This window comes from Sapajus apella, unplaced genomic scaffold (genome assembly GCF_009761245.1).
Source record: "Sapajus apella isolate SASKATOON/1434 unplaced genomic scaffold, GSC_monkey_1.0 scaffold64, whole genome shotgun sequence".
NCBI classification, from domain to species: Eukaryota; Metazoa; Chordata; class Mammalia; order Primates; family Cebidae; genus Sapajus; species Sapajus apella.
Window position 1 is genome coordinate 2,885,474 of NW_022437004.1, and position 20,851 is coordinate 2,906,324.

The window sequence follows — 20,851 nt, forward strand, 5'->3', positions numbered from 1 at the left end:
ATTTTGATGCTAGCTGGCTGTTTTGCCTGTTAGTTGATGCAATTTCTTCATTGTGTTGATGCTCTTTACCATTTGGTATGTTTTTGGAGTGTCTGGTACTGGTTGTTTCTTTCTATCTTCAGTGCCTCTTTACAGAACTCTTGTAAAGCAGGCCTGATGGTGATGAAATCTCTGAATACTTGCCTGTCTGCAAAGGATTTTATTTTTCCTTCACTTATTAAGCTTAGTTTGGCTGGATATGAAATTCTGGGTTGAAAGTTCTTTTCTTTATGGATGTTGAATATTGGCCCCCACTCTCTTCTGGCTTATAGGGTTTCTGCTAAGAGATCTGCTGTGAGTCTGATGGGCTTCCCTTTGTGGGTAACTCGACCTTTCTCTCTGGCTGCCCTTAGCATTTTCTCCTTCATTTCAACCCCGGTGAATCTGATGATTATGTACCTTGGGGTTGCTGTTCTTGAGGAATATCTTTGTGGTGTTCTCTGTATTTCCTGGACTTAAATATTGGCCTGCCTTGCTAGGTTGGGGAAGTTTTCCTAGATAACATCCTGAAGAGCATTTTCCAGCTTGGATTCATTCTCTCCATCACGTTCAGGTACACCTATCAAACATAGATTAGGTCTTTTCACATAGTCACATATTTCTTGGAGACTTTGTTCATTCCTCTTTACCCTTTTTTCTCTAATCTTGCCTTCTCATTTTATTTCATTGGGTTGATCTTCAACCTCTGATATCCTTTCTTCTGCTTGGTCAATTCAGCTGTTGAAACTTGTGTATGCTTTGCGAAGTTCTCGTGTTGTGTTTTTCAGCTCCATCAATTCACTTATATTCCTCTCTAAGTTGTTTATTCTCATTAGCATTTCGTCAAATCTTTTTTCAAGGTTCTTAGTTTCTTTGCATTGGGTTAGAACATGTTCTTTTAGCTCACAGAAGTTTCTTATTACCCACCTTCTTAAGCCTGATTCTGTCAATTCATCATACTCATTCTCCATCCAGCCTTTTTCCCTTGCTGGTGAGGAGTTGTAATCCCTTGTGGGAGGAGAGGCATTCTGGTTTCGGGTGTTTTCATCCTTTTTGCGCTGGCTTCTTCTCATCTTTGTGGATTTATCCACCTGTCATCTTTGTAGTTGACTTTCAGATTGGGTCTCTGAGTGGATGTCCAGTTTGTTGATGATGAAGTTATTTCTTTCTGTTTCTTGGTTTTCCTTCTAACAGTCTGGCCTTTCTGCTGTAGGACTGCTGAGATCCACTCCAGGCCCTACTTGCCTGGGGATCACTTGCAGTGGCCTCCGTGCTTTCACTAGGAGCTACAATCCTGAGCTTCTCCTAATCGGCCATCTTGGATCCCTCCCCAATGAAAATAATTTCTAATGGTAAACCTGAGATTCCAGCATAATTTTTAGAATCAATGAAAATAGATTAAATCATGTTCTACATACTCTACTATGCAGAAGAAATGCGGAAGGGAGAGAGAAAGTATGAGAAGGAAGGAGGAGGGAAGAAAGAATGAAAAAAGAAAAGAGAGTGACTATATAGACTGGGCCCCATGCCAAAACTCACAAGACTGTGTCAGAAATCTGGCTTCCAAGGGTGAGGTACACCCTATGCAGTCTGGTCAGATGCCTAGCATCACACTTTGGTATTTTCCTTGGAAAATGAGAGTCCTGCTATCTCACAGCCTCCCTCTTCCTCCAGAGAGAAGGAAAGGACGTTTTCCTCCACAAACTGGTTTGGAGGCTCATGGACATTGAATGATGTTCCCATTCCTCACACCCATCAGTTGTTGCACCTACTTTAGTTTCACTGCCAGTGTTGCTTCTGAATCTCCCTGGATGCTCTTCCAGGAGTAGATGATGAACTATCTAGAAAATTCTACTTGGACATTTCATTTCCTATTGCCTTTAGTTACTGAAATTATTTATACTTTGGCATTGGGAAACTTAATGACTTTTCCTTCTTCTCCTGTTTTAAAACATATTCAAAGGGGGAAAAGAGTAGTCTTCTATTTCTAAAGTGACTTGGGTGGGTAATGGGGTTTGGGCTTAGAAGCAGAGACAGAGGATAGTTGATGGACATACAATGGTCACTATGGGTCTCAGAAGACGATTATTCCATCAGTTACTATTATGTGACCAGGGCTGTGTGGAACAGGATTGGATTATATGTGGGTCTCAGTATATAGGAGAAAACAAGGACAGCAGAAAAGAATTGTGAAGAAACATATTTGCTTATATTATTTCAAAGTGGATTGTAAATATTTGAGATTGGTAGATGCTGTAGGCAGAGGCAGTATAAAATGAGTGAACAATTTCACACGTCTGAGAGGTCACACTGCAAGTCTAACCCTGCCTCAATTGGCAGCAGGGTTCAACCAAAGGCCATTAGATTTCTGGCTCCTGTGAACAACTGGAAACCAGTTTCCTGACCCCTCCTTCCCCACTTGATGTGCGTGTGCTTGCACACACAAGGACACATAGACACACACACTCGGCATGTGGCAAATATAAGTCAACATCAACAACTCCTGCTCTAGGACTGACATTTACCTGCTGTGTCTAGGTCTCCAGTGCAATGGTCTCTGACTCCTGGCTTCTGAACCGTGTGTGCCCAGAGCCTTGGTGCCTGCCTGAAGGAGTCTCAGCTGATCTGAGATTCTGTCCTGTACATCCAAGGATTTTTATCCCAATTGAGTTTGTTCCTTGAAGCTTGACTTCTGTTTACAAAAGACTTGAAAATGTTTAAGCTCTCTCGGTCAGCTATTCCATTTCTGGAAATTTGCCATTAGGAAGTAATTAGGGATTCTTGAGAAGATTTACACATAAGGCTGTTCATGTCTGTGTTACAACAGTGAGAAAAATGACAACAAATTAATCGTGGTTCTCAACAGGGGATTTCTTAAATAAATTATGATACATCTACACAACAGATCACTTCATAGCCATTAAATATCATGTTGTATATGAATACTTAACTGTATAGAAGAAATGTGTATGATACATTGTTTAGTAGAAAAATATCAAACCCCTATTAGAATGTAAGGTTTTAGTTTATATTTGTTTAAATGATATGAATAGAAAAAAGTACTTGAGGGATATTCACCAAAATGTTAGCTCTATTTATTACCTAGCAGTGTGATTATAGGTGATCTTTGTTTTCTTCTTTATGTTTATTTTCTTCTTAAGCTGTACTGCATACTGTACCAGTTACTGTCTGTATGTTGGTATATTCAGCACCTGTGGTAACTGCAGCTCATATCTTAACCAGATGGCATAACATACCTTAACAGACACATTACTTCAGTATTTCACTCATATGAAAACACATGTCTCCTGAAACGTAAGTGATCTCTCCATTGACTATGGTGGTCTTCCCCAGACACTGAGGACCTCACCCTTTACAAACTATAGCCTAGATGAACTAAGAAGGTTCTGCCTTTCCTAACCTAGGCTCTATTTCCATTCTTTCTCAATTTAGCTTCTTTCTGATGTGATTCACCTTCATCTTTGCCAAAAGACAGTATATATAATTTTGTACTGCAAAAAAACACTCAGAGAAAACTATTAGTAATCAAATTCCTCTTGGACATAAATCATAACTAGTGAGGCAGAGTAACCAGGTGGAGATCACAGACCTTGGAATAAATGAGAACTGCTTTCCAACCCACGCTTGTGACCTATAAGACTGTGGACATGTTTCCTAAACTCTGTGAGCCCCTGTTTCCTCATTTATGAAATAGAAATAGTAATACGTGCCTGATAGGATTGTTAGGAGGGTCGAGTGACATAAGGCATGTCAGGCTGCTAGCAGTAATAGGTGACAAGGTTTCTGACCATTTAATTCTGTTTTCCTCTCCCCTTTTTCTAATTTATCTGTGGCTATAAATAGACACTTTAAGGAATTCAAATGTCCAGTGTGTATGTTCCACGAGAGCCAGAACTTATCTGTATCCTCAAGGAATATTGCTTAGCACATAGTTAAGGTTCAATAAATATTTGTTTAATGAATGAATGAACCATCGGTCTCTACCTTTGCCTGGGGAAATGGCCAGTATCTGCTCTTTGATGGATTACTTAGCCTAAGATGACACTTCATCTTTCTTTTTCTTTTTTCTGAGATGGAGTTTCACTCTGTTGCCCAGGCTGGAGTGCAGAGGCACTATCTCAGCTCACTGCAGACTCCGCATCCCAGGTTATAGCGATTCTCCTGCCTCAGCCTCCCGGGTAGCTGGGACTACAGGCATGCTCCACCATGCCTGGCTAATTTGTGTATTTTTGGTAGAGATGGGGTTTTACCATGTTGGCCAGGCTGGTGACCTCAAGTGATCCTCCTGCCTTGGCCTCCCAAAGTGCTAGGATTACAGGCGTGAGCCACAGCACCTGGCCAGAGAACATTTCATCTTAAGCAAGTCCTCCTCAGCTAGCCTGCTGCCTGACGGATCATTCTGCCTCTGCACAGCGCCTTCTTAGTATAGTCATGTGTTGCTGAATGACAGGAATACCTTCTGAGAAATACATCGTTAGGTGATTTCGTCATTGTGGGAACATCATAGAGTGCACTTACACAAACCTAGGTTGTCTGGTCTGCTATACACCTAGACTACATGGAATACCCTATTGTTCCAAGGTGCAAACCTGCACCGCATGTCACTGTGCTGAATACTGCAGGCAGTTCTAACACAATTGTAAGTATATGCGTATCTAAAACTAGAAAACTGGTACAGTAAAATATGTTGTAAGAGAAAACAAACCATACACTTCTTTAAGGCACTTACTATGAATGGACCTTTCAGGACTGAAAGATGCCCTGGGTGAGTGAGTGAGTGAGTGGTGAGCGAGTGCGAAGGCCTAGGTCATTACCGTGCACCTCCACAGACTTCACCAACACTGAACACTTCGGCTACACTCAATTTATAAACAGGCATTTTTTATTCCTTCAATAATAAATTAGCCTTAGTTTACTGTAACTTTTTAACTGTAAACATTAACATTTTTTTTAACATTTTGACTCATAATAACAGTTTAAACTACAAATATACAGCTGTACAAAAATATTATTTATATCTTTGTTCTGTAAGTTTTTCTATTTTAATTTTTTTCTTTTTAAACAAAAACACAAACACACACATAAGTCTAGGCCTACCCACAATCAGGATCATCAATGTCGCTGTCTTCAACCTCCACATCTTATCCCACCAGAAGGTCTTCCAGGGCAGTAACACACATGGAGCTGTCATCTTCTATGAAAATAATGCCTTCTTCTAGAATACTTCCCAAAGGACCTTCCTGAGGCTGCTTTACAGTTAACTTTTTTTAACAAGTAAAAGGAGTATACTCTAAAATAACAATATAAAGTATAGTATATTAACACACAAACCAGTAACATAGTCATTTAGTATCATTATCAAGTATTACGTACTGTACATAATTGCACGTGCTATGCTTTTATATGACTAGCAATAGGTTTGTTTACACCAGCATCACCACAAACAAGTGAGTAATACATTGCACGACATTGTTACAATAGCTGCAGCATCACTAGGCAGCCAGAGGTTTTCAGCTCCATGACAATCTTATGGGCCCATATGTGATCTGCCGCTGACTGAAACTTCCCTGTGTGGTCTGTGACTGTACAAGAAGGCAGGCCAGCTCTGCACAGTTCTCTTAGCCAGATCCCTGGCAGATGTTCCAGACAGGTAAAGTGACTGTCTGTCCCAGTGACCTCAGGACCAATTCGTCCCTTGGAAGCAATAGGCACAGAGGGCTTTTAGAGGCCCACAGAAATGTTTTCATTTTCATTTTTTTTCAAATCAGAAGAAAAATAAATTGCCTATATAATGATAAGTCTGATCTGTATTATATTAATTTTTATACCAACACAGTTGTAACATTTTAAAAATTTTTAATTGAGGAAACGGCTCATGAAGGCAAAAGCCACCGAGGCTCATGAAGTCATATGCAGACCTCAGTGACCTGAGCAATACAGCAAAACCAGCCAAGCACTGAGCTGCCCTTGGAGGGGCTGTTCCCAGGTTCTGCCGGGTCAGGGCAACCCTCTGTTTTGAGGCAAAGGCCTTCCAAACTACCTCAACCTCCTAAATCAGGTATATGGGGCACCGTATATCTCCTCCCCTCACTTACTGATAGAAAATGAGGGAAACAGCATGATCTCATTCTTTCTTCTCCAAATAACACAAACCCAGGTGTGACCTCATCCCCTGACTCTCAAGTAAGGAAAGCTCATCAGTGACCTCACCTCCTTTTTCCTCAAAAAGCAAGCTCACCCATGGCCTCTCCCTAGTCTAGGCAAGATGAAGCCTGATGTCACCCCCTACCCCCACCCCTCCACCCCCATCTATCTCAGTTTCTCCTCCCTCTCCCCACAGCTGAAGCCTCCCTCTCCTGCCCTCTGGCAGATGACACACTTCCACCCTACTGCTTTTCAGAAGCAGCTCCGTCTGAAGGTGTGGGTGTCTGGCTGGATGCTGCTTCCTCTCAGCCCCAGGGCCAGGCAGCCAGCTAGAGACAGTGTGGACCCAGCACCGAGGAGTGACTCAGCCGTGGCGGCAGATGAAAAGGCTCAACACTAAACGGGAGTTTTTAGGCAAGTCTAAAGGACAGGCTGAGCCAACTCAGGATGAGAAACTAAAAAGCAAAAGGGGAAATCCAGGGCTGAGAAATTCCTAGAAAAGAATTTATAACCTTGGATGAGAGAAGTTTCTCTGAGTTGACAGGGCGAGGCAGGAACAGCCCTCAGCCCCACGGCTCGCAGCCCCGCAAGCACTGTGGAACCGTGCCATCTCTCTGCCCATACACCCTGCTCACCATTGTACATCCTCTGCAGGTACTGGGCATCTGCAAGGAGAGAATGGCAGGCCCTGACAGCCTTGGCAGCCCAGGTGGGCAATGGGAGACTCAGGACCTGGAGACCAATACCAACGGCACCTGTAGTCCAGGTTCGATCTGTGAGAAAGGAGCAGGACAGGGAAGAAGTTGACCTTGTAAATGAGTCTGTTCTGGTGAATGGTCAATAGTAGCGGAGATTGTACGGTGTGAGGGTAGGGGGTTTGTGGGAATATTCTGTACTTCCTGCTCAATATTGCTGTGCACCCAAAACTGCTAAAACCGCTCTAAAAAAGCCTAATTAAAAATTGGCAGAGAAAACAACAACAAAAGGCTGTTCTGTGGCCACAGAGCCCTGCCTAGCATCAGAAGTGGTTTGTTCTAGGTCAAGGGGAAGACTAGATGAGCAGTACCCACCAACCAAGGCATTGTGGTTGTAGGAGCCCCAAGAGAAGAAGGCTTTCGTCTTCTCTCAGACCTTCAGCACAACTTTTGGTGTTAAAATTCCTTACCCATGTACAAATTGCTTTGCATTCTACTGCTGAGGAAAAAGTGCCCTGCAAATACTTGGGGAGGAGACAGACTCTAACATACGAATAGCTGATAATAGACCTTTTCCTAAGAAAAAGTTTTCATATTCCAAGCTTCAGTTTTCTAATCTGTAAAATAACAATATTGTCTGTCTGACAGGATGTCCTCTGGATCAGTTTGTGTTTGTTTGTTTTTTAAAATAGAGATGGGCTCTTGCTTTGTCCTGTTCCCAAGAAGTCCTCCAGCCCACACCTCCCAACGTGCTGGGATTACAGGCATGAGCCGCCACACTTGGCCTCAGATCAGTTTGGAGTGAGATCTTTACCAGGTCACCACATTTAAAAGAGCTACCTTCCCCTCCTCAACTCTCACCAGCATTTCCTAGCGCCCTTCTTTGTTTTATTTTTCTGTATAACATTTATCATCATTTCCATATCATATATTTTACTTTTAAAATTCTCTTATCTCTCTCCCTTTGGAATGTAAATTCCATGAAGGCAGAGATTTTTGTCTGTTTTCTTCTATATCCTCAGCACCTGGAACATTTTCTAGCATATAGGAGGTCATCCATAAACATTTATTAAATGAATAATTAATATAAAGTCCTCAGCGCAATACCAAGTATGTGATCATGTTAACTATCACTTGTTTTATTTTCTTTTCAAAGCCCTGGTGAAGGTGGCATCACCCTGATGCTTTGGAGGACCAGTGTGAAATCACTTGTTTGGTTTTTCATCTCTGCTCCGAGTTTCCTCTCATGGAGGTCCTCTCAGGCTTGAGCCAGGTACAACAGCACTGAGCTAGCCTGAGGAGTCTGTGAAGTCCAAGCAAACCATCCTGGCTTGGTTTTCTCAAATGAAAAACAAACAACACAACAAAAAGCCCTTTTATCTACTCACACACTTCTGATGCCAAATGTATGGGCCATATAAAGCAATTCTCCAGTTCTCTGGGACACCAACTGGGTGCTGGATGTCTACTTTACTTCAATTGTGACACTGGTTAGCTAGTGCTAACAGTTAACACAAGCCACACAGGTTAAGAGCTCAGTCCCACAAGACTGCTTCCACTTCATTTGCCAATTGCAAGTTGTGGGTCCCCAAGTGACTCATAAATTCTGGCTTGCCTATAGATCAGAGGCTCTCACAATCCCCTAAGCTTCCATAATTTTTTACAGTGGCTCACAGAACTCAGAACAATTTTACCATTACTAGTTTATTATAAAGGAAAATATAACGAATACAAATGAGCTCACAGACAAAGCAATACCTGGAGGGAGGTCCAGAAGAGTCCCAAGTGCAGAAGCTTCTGTCCTCATGGAGTTGGGGTGCACCACCCTCCCAGCACATGAATGTGTTCACCAACCCAGGAGCCCTATGAACCCCGTTGTTTAGGGTTTTTATAGAAGTTTCATTATGTAAATATGGCCGGTTCAATCCCTGGCAGTAATTGACTCATTCCCCTCTCCCCTCCTAGGAAGCTGAGGTGGGGAATGGGGAAGGGAGATGGGGCTGAAGGTTCCAACCCTTTCATCAAGGCTTGGTCTTTCTGGTGACCAGCCCTCACCCTGAAGCTGGCTAGGGACCCCAGGTGCCAGTCATCTCATTAACCTAAAAACACACTCATCACTCTGGCGATTCCAAGAGTCTTAGAAGTTCTTGTGTCAGCAAACCGAGAATAAGACCAAATATAACAAACAGTGCTCCTCTTACTCCTATCATTCAGGAAATGATGAGGTTTTTAAGACTCATGTGTCAGGAACTGAGGTCAGAGACCAAATATACATTTTTTATTATGTCAGACAGCTATAGGCAGATGATTCAAGGGGCACAGCTACACCTCTCATGCCTTTGTGCAAATTATAAAAAGGTGGCTCCTTCAGTCTCATGGATTGGGAAAAAAGCTTTTATTCCTCTGGGCTGAAACATCTCTGAGACTGGTGAGAGAAGCAGGGCTATATTTCAGCCCACTCTCATCCCTCTCCCTCGGTTGGACACTTTAGCGCAGTACAGAGATGGCACAGCTGTAACTGGTAGCTGGCTATGGGAGAAAGTGTTACCGGAGGGCCAGGGATACGTGGAAGACAAAATGCCTCACCCTCAAGGATGAGACCCTTTTTCTCTCCAACTGCAGCTTAATTGTTGTAGGGTCCCCTCAGGATGATGCTTACCTCCTGGTCCTTCTCCACCGTTCCTTGCCCGATTCCAGGTCTATGGTATCAGTGCTTAAACTGGGCTGACCTAGGAAGAATGCCTTTCTTGGGTGTAGATTGAACAAGCAATGCACAGAGCCATTTGGGGAGGGGTAATGTGTTGTCAGGGAAAGGCCACACAACTGGAATCAGCTGACCTGGTATGGTGGCTTGATCGGTGTCAACTTGATGAGGCTGAACTGCATTTCCCAGAATTCCCTTTGCTGCATGTTCCCATTCACATGCACCACAGGAGATATTATGTGAAAGTGGGAGAAAAGAAGAGAAGCCACAGTGATTAATAGCTCACACATGTCTACATTGGCATTAATCTGCTGACTCACTCACTGGCTCCTCCAAATGCGTGGATGTTTTTGCCTTCCCAGAGTTCTCCACTGTGAGAGCACTTGCTACTGCAGACTGGCCCCACCTCCTAATACTACCACCTTGGAATTAGGATTTCAATACATGAATTTGTGGGAGACATAAACATTCAGTCCATTGCAAATCCCTCGCATTCTTAGCTGACAGCTAAATAAACCAATCCCATCCCTGTCAATGGATCTTCTTCTTCTCCCAGTAAACACCAGCATTTTCTCAGGATGTTTGAGAGCTAGTGCTTTTACTCAAAGAAAGAGTATGGGTAGAACTTGTAGGCACAATACGAAGCTAGTGGGGAGGGATTTTGGGGTGGTTCTCTCCAAATCCTACCATGAGCAGCATCATATACTTTATTTGGATTCTTAATAAAGGTGATTATTTGTAACCTTATTAACAGGGAATATTTGTAACCTTATTAACAGCCTCAAAAAAGGCTTCCACTGTCTAAAATTCTTTTCCAATTTTATGAGCTTGCTGGATTATGAATTCAGAGAAGGGGCCCTCTTGCAACTCCCTGGCATCTTACCCTCAGTTCCATCTGCATTTTCCACTCCCAACATCCACGCATAAACAGCCAGTATCCAGCCAGTCTCTCCCTTTTATCCTGCTGTGTTATCACCCTGTCCTCCTTCTGCCTTGTCAAAAATGAGCAAAGGCATATTAGCCATTCTAGGATGACTTGACACTGAAAAGGTGTCCTTTCAAAATCCCAGAATGTCACGAGGAACTAGCTGAGAACCAGTATGCTGGACTGTACTGGCTTCTCCAGAGCCAGCTCCTGTGGAAAATATTGAACATTTGACTCATCCCCTGACATTTGGGGCAGTTAAACAGGAAAGGAAAAAAAAAGAAGAAGAAAGGAATGAATAAATGGCTTCTTTTTCTCCATAGGTGTCTGATTCAGGTGTCAACGCTCATGAATCTTGGAATACAGTCAGCTACAATCATGGGTGATTCTCCAAATGAAGAGTCCAAACACTGACAAAATAAAAAGCACATTTGGTCCATCACATTCCTAACTATAATGGATTCTGAGAAATGGATGCACTGTACCAACCCGCAAGTTTCCTGGTACTGCTGCTGTCATTGCAACACCATGGCTCCTTCAAAGTGTCCACCTCTTGCCTCTGCCAGAAAAAGGCAGCTGCTAGCAGAAACTAAATCCAAGGTCATTTACTTTCACATAAAGAGAATATTTTGGCAGCTGCCAAAAATCATTTTTCTAATGTGCACTTACCCAATAACTTAAGCTTGGCATGCTGGGCGTAATCCAACTTGGGTAATTCCATTCTCACAACTGAATTCGCCCAAGGAGTTTGAACTGAACATCACAGTATTCTTCACTTCTCCGGCTATCCTCTTGGTAAGCAAACGAATGCTTTTCATCCTTGAAGTGTCACAGAGATATAGGGGTGGGAGTTCAAACAAGGGTTTATTCTTAAGAATGTATTAATGCCAGTTTCATTATATGAATTTAGTAAAGGTTCTTGGGAAATAAAACTGTTTTTTTTTAATCCTTTATTTTATTTATTTATTTATTTATTGAGACAGAGTTTCACTCTGTTGCCCAAGCTGGAGTACAGTGGAGCAATCTTGGCTCACTGCAACCTCCACCTCCTGGGTTAAAGTGATTCTCCTGCCTCAGCCTCCTGAATAGCTGGGATTACAGGTGCATGCCATAACTCCTGGCTAATTTTTTGTATCTTCAGTAGAGATTGGGTTTCGCCATGATGGCCAGGCTGGTCTCAAACTCCTGGCCTCAAGTGATCCACCTGCCTTGGCCTCCCAAAATGCTGAGATTACAGGCATGAGCCACCACACTTAGCCTGGTTTCATTTATTTAACAAATAGGTATTGAGGTTTGGGCCAAGTGCTGTTCTCAATATTGCAGGTGCAGCAGGACATAAGAAAAGTTTTCTGCCCTCAAGAAGTAAATCCGAGGACAAGTGTATGAAATAGGGCTGGAGAGAGAAGCAGGAATGACCCTTAAGGCCATGATATGGAGTTTGGATATTATTATAAGTACAGTTGGAGAATATTAATGGAGTGATGATCAGATTCAGGGTTTTTAATAAGATCACTGTGAGGAGGATGAACCATTGTACAGGAGACCTGTGGACCAGGGTCTTAATCTTCTGCTGTTTTCCATTGGAATCTAATCATTCTGGGGGTCAACACAGCTATGGCCAGATTTTCTTCCTTGCTATTCTTCAAACAGCCTTGGATTCTTGGTAACTCAAGAGCCAAAGAATCCAAAGCCGTGGTTTGACCACATGGGCCATCAGCACTGCTCCATGACTGATGCTGCTTCCCCTTCTTCTCTAGCCAGCTGCACTTGGTGAGCTCCCTTTGGTCATTCAGGACACCAGAAACACATAAACGAAGAAGCATTAGTTCAGCTCCATGAGCTGCTCCAAGAGCTTTAAAAGTAAGTCGGTGGCAAAGTCCAGGAGCAGAAGTATGTACACATATGTGGAACTTTTAAAATGATGACATTCTGGGAAGAGCATCACCACTGATAAAGAATGTCACATCTCCAGCCCTAGTTCATATACTTATCCTCATATTTACTTCTTGAGGGCAGAAACCTTTTCTTATACCCTGCTGCACCTTCAATATTGAGAACAGTACTTGGCACAAACCTCAAATACCTATTTGTTAAATAAATGAAACCAGGCTGGGCGCAGTGGCTCATGCCTGTAATCCCAGCGTTTTGGGAGGCTAAGGTGGGTGGATCACTTGAGTTTCAATGATAAGGAATCTTTGAAACTTTCTATTTCTGCTAACAGCAGTAAATATAAATCTTAAAGTCACAGAATCTGAGAGTGGTAGAGGACTTCAGTGGTCATCAAGTCCTACCTCCCACCCACAGTGGGATTCTTCTATGTGGTCCTGACAGGGAGTCTAACGTCCTATATCCCTCCCATGTCACATGGAAATGTCAGAGGAATGTCAGTTTAATTGCACACTGTTATGTTGGCTAGGGAAGGCCATCGATTGTGATATCTATTGCCCAAAGTTGCAGTCTGAAGGGCCAAATAACAGATAGAAAAAGTCATGCCTTAAAGAGGGGTCAACACCAAATAAGCTTGTCAATCTCAGCAGCAAGTTAGAGGAGGGCCTCAAGTGTACAGAGCCAGAACAAGAAGATACCCAAGACTCTGATGGGTCACGAATATGGACTAAGCGGATTAGAGGTGAGCACATTTGGAGGGATTCCTAAGGGTGTGTGCAGGTTCTTATGATAGATTTTTTATACAGTTCTCACACAGAGAACTATATAAAAGTTTTTACTTCTGTGTGTTAAGAATTCTGTCAGAATTATGTAATTATGCCAGGTGCTTTTGGTGGGGTTAGAAGGGAACGTCTATCTTGCTTCTGCTAAATCATCCCTCTCTCACATGGTAGCCCATTCCATCATTAGGAAGTGCCAACAACCAGAATATTCTCCGCACCCTCTTCCCACCGGCCATAGATCTGTTCTTGCATGACATGTAGAACAAATCTAAATTTCTTTTTCTCATGAGGATCTTTCAAATAATTAAAGCAGCTCCTATGTTCCCATTCAGTATTTCCTGCTCTAGGCTACAACTCCCCTGATTCCTTCAACTGGTCTTAGATGACGTAATTTTGTACCTTTCAAACTTTGAAGCTGGAAAGGCCTCAGAAATTCAAGTACAGATCTCCCTCTTTGCCCAGGAGGAAGATAAGGTTTAGAGAGACGAAATGCAGCTTTGGGTAGAAGTGGAGAGTAGATTTTGCCCAATGTCATCTGGCGAGGAAGTGGCAATTTCAAAACTTATACCTGAATCTCTTCATCTGAAATCCAGTGTTTCCCACATATCTTTCAAACTATAGGATTCCAGCCACTTTCCTCTGGATTCATTCCAGCTTCTCAGTGTTCTTTAAATGTAGCCCCTTGTGTTGAAACCACCAGCAGATGTGGTCCAACAAACTGAGAGAACAAGGGGATTGTTATCGATTTTATTCTAAACTTCATACATCCATTAATGCTGCTATGATTACTTTAGATTTCTTTGGCAGGCTCTGGTGATTCATACTGAGCATGTGGTTAACTAAAACCATTTGTTTTGTGTGGTTTTCTTTTACTTGAAATGTGTCAAGCAAGATATTTTCCACCCTGTACTAGAATGGTTCATTTTTAATTTAACCAAAGTGTAGAACTTTATATTTAATCCTCCAAAATATCTCTTTGCTTTTTTGTGTGTGTGCTTTTCATTTTTTGACTTGTTTAATTTTTTTTTAATTGCATTTTAAATTTTGGGGTACATGTGAAGAACATGCAAGATTGTTGCATAGGTACACACATGGCAATGTGGTTTGCTGCCTTCCTCCCCATTACCTATATCTGGCATTTCTCCACATGCTATCTCTCCCCAGCTCCCCACCCCTCGCTGTCCCTCCCCCATTTCCCCCCAACAGACCCCAGTGTGTGATGCTCCCCTCCCTGTGTCCATGTGTTCTCAGCGTTCAACACCCGCCTATGAGTGAGAACATGCGGTGTTTGATTTTCTGTTCTTGTGTCAGTTTGCTGAGAATGATGGTTTCCAGGTTCATCCATGTCCCCACAAAGTACACGAACTCATCGTTTTTGATAGCTGCATAGTATTCCATGGTGTATATGTGCCACATTTTCCCTGTCCAGTCTATCATTGATGGGCATTTGGGTTGGTTCCAGGTCTTTGCTATTGTAAACAGTGCTGCAATGAACATTCATGTGCATGTGTCCTTATAATAGAACGATTTATAATCCTCTGGATATATACCCAGTGATGGGATTGCTGGGTCAAATGGAATTTCTATTTCTAGGTCCTTGAGGAATCGCCACACTGTTTTCCACAATGGTTGAACTAATTTACACTCCCACCAACAGTGTGAAAGTGTTCCTATTTCTCCACATTCTCTCCAGCATCTGTTGTCTCCAGATTTTTTAATGATCGCCATTCTAACTGGTGTGAGATGGTATCTCAATGTAGTTTTGATTTGGATTTCTCTAATGACCAGTGATGATGAGCATTTTTTCATATGTTTTTTGGCCTCATGTATGTCTTCTTTTGTAAAGTGTCTGTTCATATCCTTTGCCCACTTTTGAATGGGCTTGTTTGTTGTTTTTTTTTCTTGTAAATCTGTTTTAGTTCTTTGTAGATTCTGGATATTACCCCTTTGTCAGATGGGTAGATTGCAAAAATTTTTTCCCATTCTGTTCTTTGCTGATTCACTCTAATGACTGTTTCTTTTGCTGTGCAGAAGCTCTGGAGTTTAATTAGGTCCCATTTGTCCATTTTGGCTTTTGTTGCCAATGCTTTTGGTGTTTTAGTCATGAAGTCCTTTCCTACGCCTATGTCCTGAATGGTTTTGCCTAGGTTTTCTTCTAGGGTTTTATGGTGTTAGGTCTTATGTTTAAGTCTTTAATCCATCTGGAGTTAATTTTAGTGTAAGATGTCAGGAAGGGGTCCAGTTTCTGCTTTCTGCACATGGCTAGCCAGTTTTCCCAACACCATTTATTAAACAGGAAATCCTTTCCCCATTGCTTGTTTTTGTCAGGTTTGTCAAAGATCAGATGGTTGTAGATGTGTTGTGTTGTGTCTGAGGCCTCTGTTCTGTTCCATTGATCTATGTCTCTGCTTTGGTACCAGTACCATGCTGTTTTGATTACTGTAGCCTTGTAGTATAGTTTGAAGTCAGGTAGTGTGATGCCTCCATCTTTGTTCTTTTTGCTTAAAATTGACTTGGCTATGTGGGCTCTCTTTTGGTTCCATATTAAGTTTAAAGTGGTTTTTTTCAGTTCTGTGAAGAAGGTCATTGGTAGCTTGATGGGGATAGCATTGAATCTATAAATTACTTTGGGCAGTATGGCCATTTTCACGATATTAATTCTTCCTAACCATGAGCATGGAATGTTTCTCCATCTGTTTGTGTCCTCTCTTATTTCTTTGAGCAGTGGTTTGTAGCTCTCCTTGAAGAGGTCCTTTGCATTCTTTGTTAGTTGTATTCCTGGCACTGGAGCAATTTGACCTAAACCAATATCAAAATTAACTTAAAATGGATCATGGAGTCAAATCATTGTGAGAAAAATCATTGTGGTGTAGGACTAAGCAAAGTTCTTAGACTTGAAACCAAAAGCATGAACCATAAGAAGAAAAATTTATAAATTTCATCTCATCAAAATGAAAAACTTTTGTTTTGTGAAAGAACTTGGAAAAAGGATCAAAAGACACATTACAGACAGGAAGAAAACATTTAAAAATCACGTATCTAAGAAAGGTCTTATGTCTAAAATACATAAACAACTCACAACATTGAAACTCAACATAAAAAAAAAAGGACTGCTATTGTCTGAATGTTTGTGCCTCTCCAAAACTCATGTGTTGAAATCTAAACCCCAAGGTGATGATATTAAGAGGTGGGGCCTTTGGGAGGTGATGAGGTCATGAGGAGGAGGGCTCATGAGTGAGATCAGTGCCTTATAAAACAGCCCAGGGGAGCTTATCTGCCCCTTTCACTGTGTGAGGACACAGCGGGAAAGGACTGTTCTAGGAAACAGAAAGTGAGCACTCACCAGACACCAAATCTGATCGTGCACTTCCAGCCTCCAGAACTGTGAGAATTAAATTGTTGTTGTTTATAAGCCATCCAGTTTACAGTATTTCATTGTAGCAGCCTGAGCAACCAAGACAAGGGCCCAAGGCCTCCTTCAGCACCATGTTTTATGGTATGTGTTCTGTGAACCATCTGACTTCGGATCTTTGGGGAGGAGGAGGGAGCAGAGGGATTGGTAAAATGCCAATTCCCATGTACCACTCCAGAAATTCTGATTCAATAGATTTGGGAAGAACCTGAGGAATCTGCATTTAAAACAAGCTTCTTGTGAGATTTTTAAAAAAATTATTATTAAGGTTTGAGAACTCCCACCATAGCCCAATCTACAAAATTACAAAGGAAGAGCATGCCGAGCGCAGTGGCTCACATCTGTAATCCCAGCACTTTAGGAGGCTGAGGTGGGTAAATCACTTGAGATCAGGAGTTTGAGACCAGCCTGGTCAATATGAGGAAACCCTGTCTCTACTAAAAACATGAAAATTAGCTGGGCATGGTGATGCGCACCTGTAATCCCAGCTACTGAGGAGGCTGAGGCAGGAGAATCACTTGAACCCAGGAGGTAGACGTTGCAGTGAGCTGAGATCGTACCACAGCACTCAAGCCTGGGCAACAGAGTGAGAGTCCATCTCAAACAAACAAACAAAAAAGGAAAAGCAGCATTAGAAAGAAAACCTGGGCTGGTACGGTTGTGCCCTACAGGGGCAAACGAAAAAAAAAAAGAAGAAGAAGAAAGACTAGCAACAATCCAGAAGTGTTGTGGGTAACAATTTCTAAGAAGCAACCATTCTTTAGATTTATTAGGGTGTTAAAGAAATGAAGTTCCCTCTCACATACACACACTCGAGAATACAAGTATCAGGAGAACTTGCTCTGTGTGAAGAATTCTCATATTCATGCTCGAGAAGCATGCACTCCGGGCCTTGTGTTCACAAAGGCTGTGAAAGCCCTGGGGAGACCAGGTTCTCTGAGGGTAGGACGCATACTTTGGCAACTTGGGGGACACATTCTCGAGCTGAACTGGTGTCTCTGGAGTCCATGTGAGTTGGGCCTGTGGGGGTCCCACAGACAGGGACCCCTGGCATTGCTGACGGGTGAAGGGCCTGCGGCAGCAGTCTCTGACATTACTTTCTCCCACCACCTTTCCCACTGGCTCGCACATCAGTAAACACACAGGATATGAAGCAGCAGCTCTTCCTCACCCTGTCATCAAGCAGTCTGTTTCTGCCTTCACCTTTCTGCATCTGACCTTTCACAGGGACCAAGAGAAGAGCCTAAGGAGCAGCAGGAAACATGCTGAAGTGCAGAGTCAGGTCAAGACTGGGTTTGTCTGAGCAGCTGGTGAGTAAGAGGGCTGTGACCAGGGCTCTGAGAAATAGGGACAGGGGCCATCCTGACAAAGAGAAGAAAGAACTGCCCGGGGAAGGTGAAGAAGGTAACTGTTAACCCTTCAAAAAGTGTCATGGCCTTTAGTAAGCTGAAGGCCGGCCCGTAAGAGATGCCAGCCAAGCAGATTTTCATAGAAGGGTGGGAATGACCTGTTGGCTTGATCAGGCACCCGGGTTCTCAGATTGCCTTCCTAGCCCTGCCCACACACACTCCCCTCCCGACGCCCTTTCCCTAGCCTAGGTCCCTGAGTTTCTCATCCGTTGCTCGCTTGTGTCTATTGCGTGTCCTCTTCGTCCATTCGACCGGGGCTAATTAGCTGTTAAGGCAGACTCCAGTTCATTTCCGTTCACCTCATTATTTGTTTCTCTTTTGGGCTGAAGCCCAGCAACAAACATTAACATTCCCCCTGCAGAACAGGCATACAGACACACGGGAGCATGTTACACGCAGCACACTCTCACAGCATGCACGCGTGCACACGCACACACACCTGCTCCGCTGCTATCCTGTGCGAGGTCTCTGTGGCCCGGCTCTCTCAGGGCATCTAGGGTAACACCCCTTTCCATTTCAGACCTGGGACTCGGAAAAACGTAACAAACGGTGTAATGGAATGGCCCTGGGCAAGCAGGGAAAGGACGCTGGGAGTTTCGGAAAGCACAGTCCCCCCGCCCAGCACCCGTTAAGGGCCGCTGCTGGTGTCTTGCACGCAGCTGTTTCCTCCTCCGGCCCTCCTGTTCCCCGGGCCGCCTGGGCACCGGCGCCTGCACTCTGCAATACCGTAAACCCTGTTTCTAGCCGTTTTCAATCAAATGGAAGACCGTCCAAATTTCCGTCTCAATGGAGATCAGCTGTTCTAAATCCAAGCTCCCATGAAGCCTTCCAGGGCTGGCCTGACTTGGAATTTAAGCAGCAGCTCCGCCCTCCATGGAGTGAACAGTGGCCGGGGCTCCGGATGAGGCGGGCCTGCCCCCTCGCGGCCACGGTGCTGCACGGCAGCTCTGAGGGCTCGCGGGCTGTGCAGCCGCCAGTCAGCTCCCGAGGACGCAGGGAGGAGGCACAGGAAGAGAGTCGTTCAGCCCCCAAGTCCCATCCCCTTTCCCTCCCCGACATCTCTCCCCGTTGCCCCGCTCTGGCTCCGTCGAGCTGCAGTGGTCTGTTAGCTGGACGCTGCCTCCAGCTTCTGTGTGGAATCCAGGCACCTCGCCGCAGGACACTCGCTGTCGATCCTCTGCGATCTCTAATTAAGGCCCTGCTGAGCCTCCTGTTAATCTGCAGGGAGGATCCTCCAGCGGAGAGACACGCCCTTCCTGCAGAGGCGCACCGCCAGCCACCGGGGACCAGGCGGGCGGCGTTTCTCCCGACACGCCCGCCGGAGGAGGCGACGACCCTCCCTGCGCTCGCGCTGAACCCCGTTGCTGAGCTGCAGTTCCGGAGGTGTCCTGTCGCTCAAATGTGGGGACGCGGGGGAACCATCCAGAAGGTAAATTTCAAAGCAGGCAAAACCTCTTGGCCCTCCACAACCTGGCCTCAAGTTTCCCTTCTAGCCTTAGTGCTGGCCTAGAATGAACGGCTGGAATCAGACCGCCTGGGTTACAATGCCAGGTGGGCTAGGTTTTAGGCAGGTAACTGTATGAAAGGCTCTCAATTCTAAATTTCTTTACAAGGTTGTTATGGAGACTAAACGAGGTCACCTGAATATCAAATTTAGCACAATGCTTGCCACATAGTGAATCATCAATAAATGGCAGCTGTCATTTGTCTTCCTTCCTCCCCGGTTAGGAAGACAAATGGCTTGCTCATAGTTCTGATACGGGCCTTGCACTGAAATTTCCATGTCTGCACCTTGGCTTTTGACACCGTTTGCCTGGAGCGTCCACTGTCACCACCTTGGTCAAAGCCACTGTCACCTCCTGCAATAGATTAATTCACCTTCCTGCTCCCGCCCACAGTTATGATCTTTTAAAATGTAAGTCAGATTATGTCACTCATCTGCTCAAACCCCTATTGCAGCCCCCGTTTCACTCGGTAGAAAAGCCAAAGCACTTACCATGTCCTGGAGGCTCTACGTAATCTGGCTTTTTCTCCTCGTACTATTTCCCATTGCTTTCTCCCTTGTTCACGCCATTTCTTCCACAGTGACCAACTGCGTTTGCTGGAACACACCAGCAATTTATTGATGGCCTTCGTGTTGGCTTTCAGTTCACCTAGAATCTTTTCTTCACATACCTGCGCAGCTCTTTCCCTTACTTTTCCATGACTTTGCTCGGTTGTCACCTTAAAAAAAAAAAAAAAAAAAAAAAAAAAAAAAAAGCCAGTCAGGCATGGCAGCTGATACCTGTAATCTCAGCACTTTCAGAGGTGAAGGCAGCAGGAGCTCCAGACCAGCCTGGGCAACACCGCAAACCCTCATCTCTACAAATAATACAAAATATGTTTTTTTGTAGAGAACTAGTGGCACACACCTGTAGTCCCAGCTACTTGGGAGGCAGGAGGATCATTTGAGCCTAGGAGGTTGAGGTGGCAGTGTGAGCCATGATCATGCCACTGCACTCCAGCAACAGAGCAAGACCCTGTCTCAAAAAAACAAAAATCAATCCTGATCACGTATCTAAAATTTCAAACTGCTCTATTTTCCCTGAGTACTTCCAATCCCCTTTATCTTGCCCTACTTCTTTTCCATAGCATATACCACATTCCTTACCACCTTCTAAAATAATATATAATGGGCTGGGCACAGTGGCTCACGCCTGTAATCCCAGCACTTTGGGAGTCTGAGGCGGGCAGATCATGAGGTCAATAGATCAAGACCATCCTGGCCAACATGGTGAAACCCCATCTCTACTAAAAATACAAAAATTAGCTGAGCATGGTGGCATGTGCCTGTAGTTCCAGGCACACCCTACTT

General features: G+C 43.9%; 1 protein-coding gene and 1 long non-coding RNA gene across 5 annotated transcripts in view; both read left to right on the forward strand.

The window, feature by feature from the left end:
* The window catches only part of LOC116529919, a 29,119-nt gene extending 21,677 nt beyond the window's left edge, over nt 1-7,442 (forward strand). Inside the window, exon 3 of the long non-coding RNA XR_004259740.1 lies at nt 6,380-7,442. This is a non-coding gene — a long non-coding RNA (uncharacterized LOC116529919). The remainder of the gene's footprint in view (nt 1-6,379) is intronic.
* Nucleotides 7,443-18,524: 11,082 nt separating this feature from the next.
* Nucleotides 18,525-20,851, forward strand: part of LOC116529916 — a 24,299-nt gene continuing 21,972 nt past the window's right edge. For all 4 annotated transcript variants that reach the window (XR_004259737.1, XR_004259738.1, XM_032247827.1 and 1 more), the window contains exon 1: nt 18,525-19,426. Coding sequence is in view for 2 of the 4 variants with exons in the window: in XM_032247827.1 (XP_032103718.1) it covers nt 18,557-19,426 (870 nt within the window). In the remaining 2 variants the exon portion in view is untranslated. The remainder of the gene's footprint in view (nt 19,427-20,851) is intronic.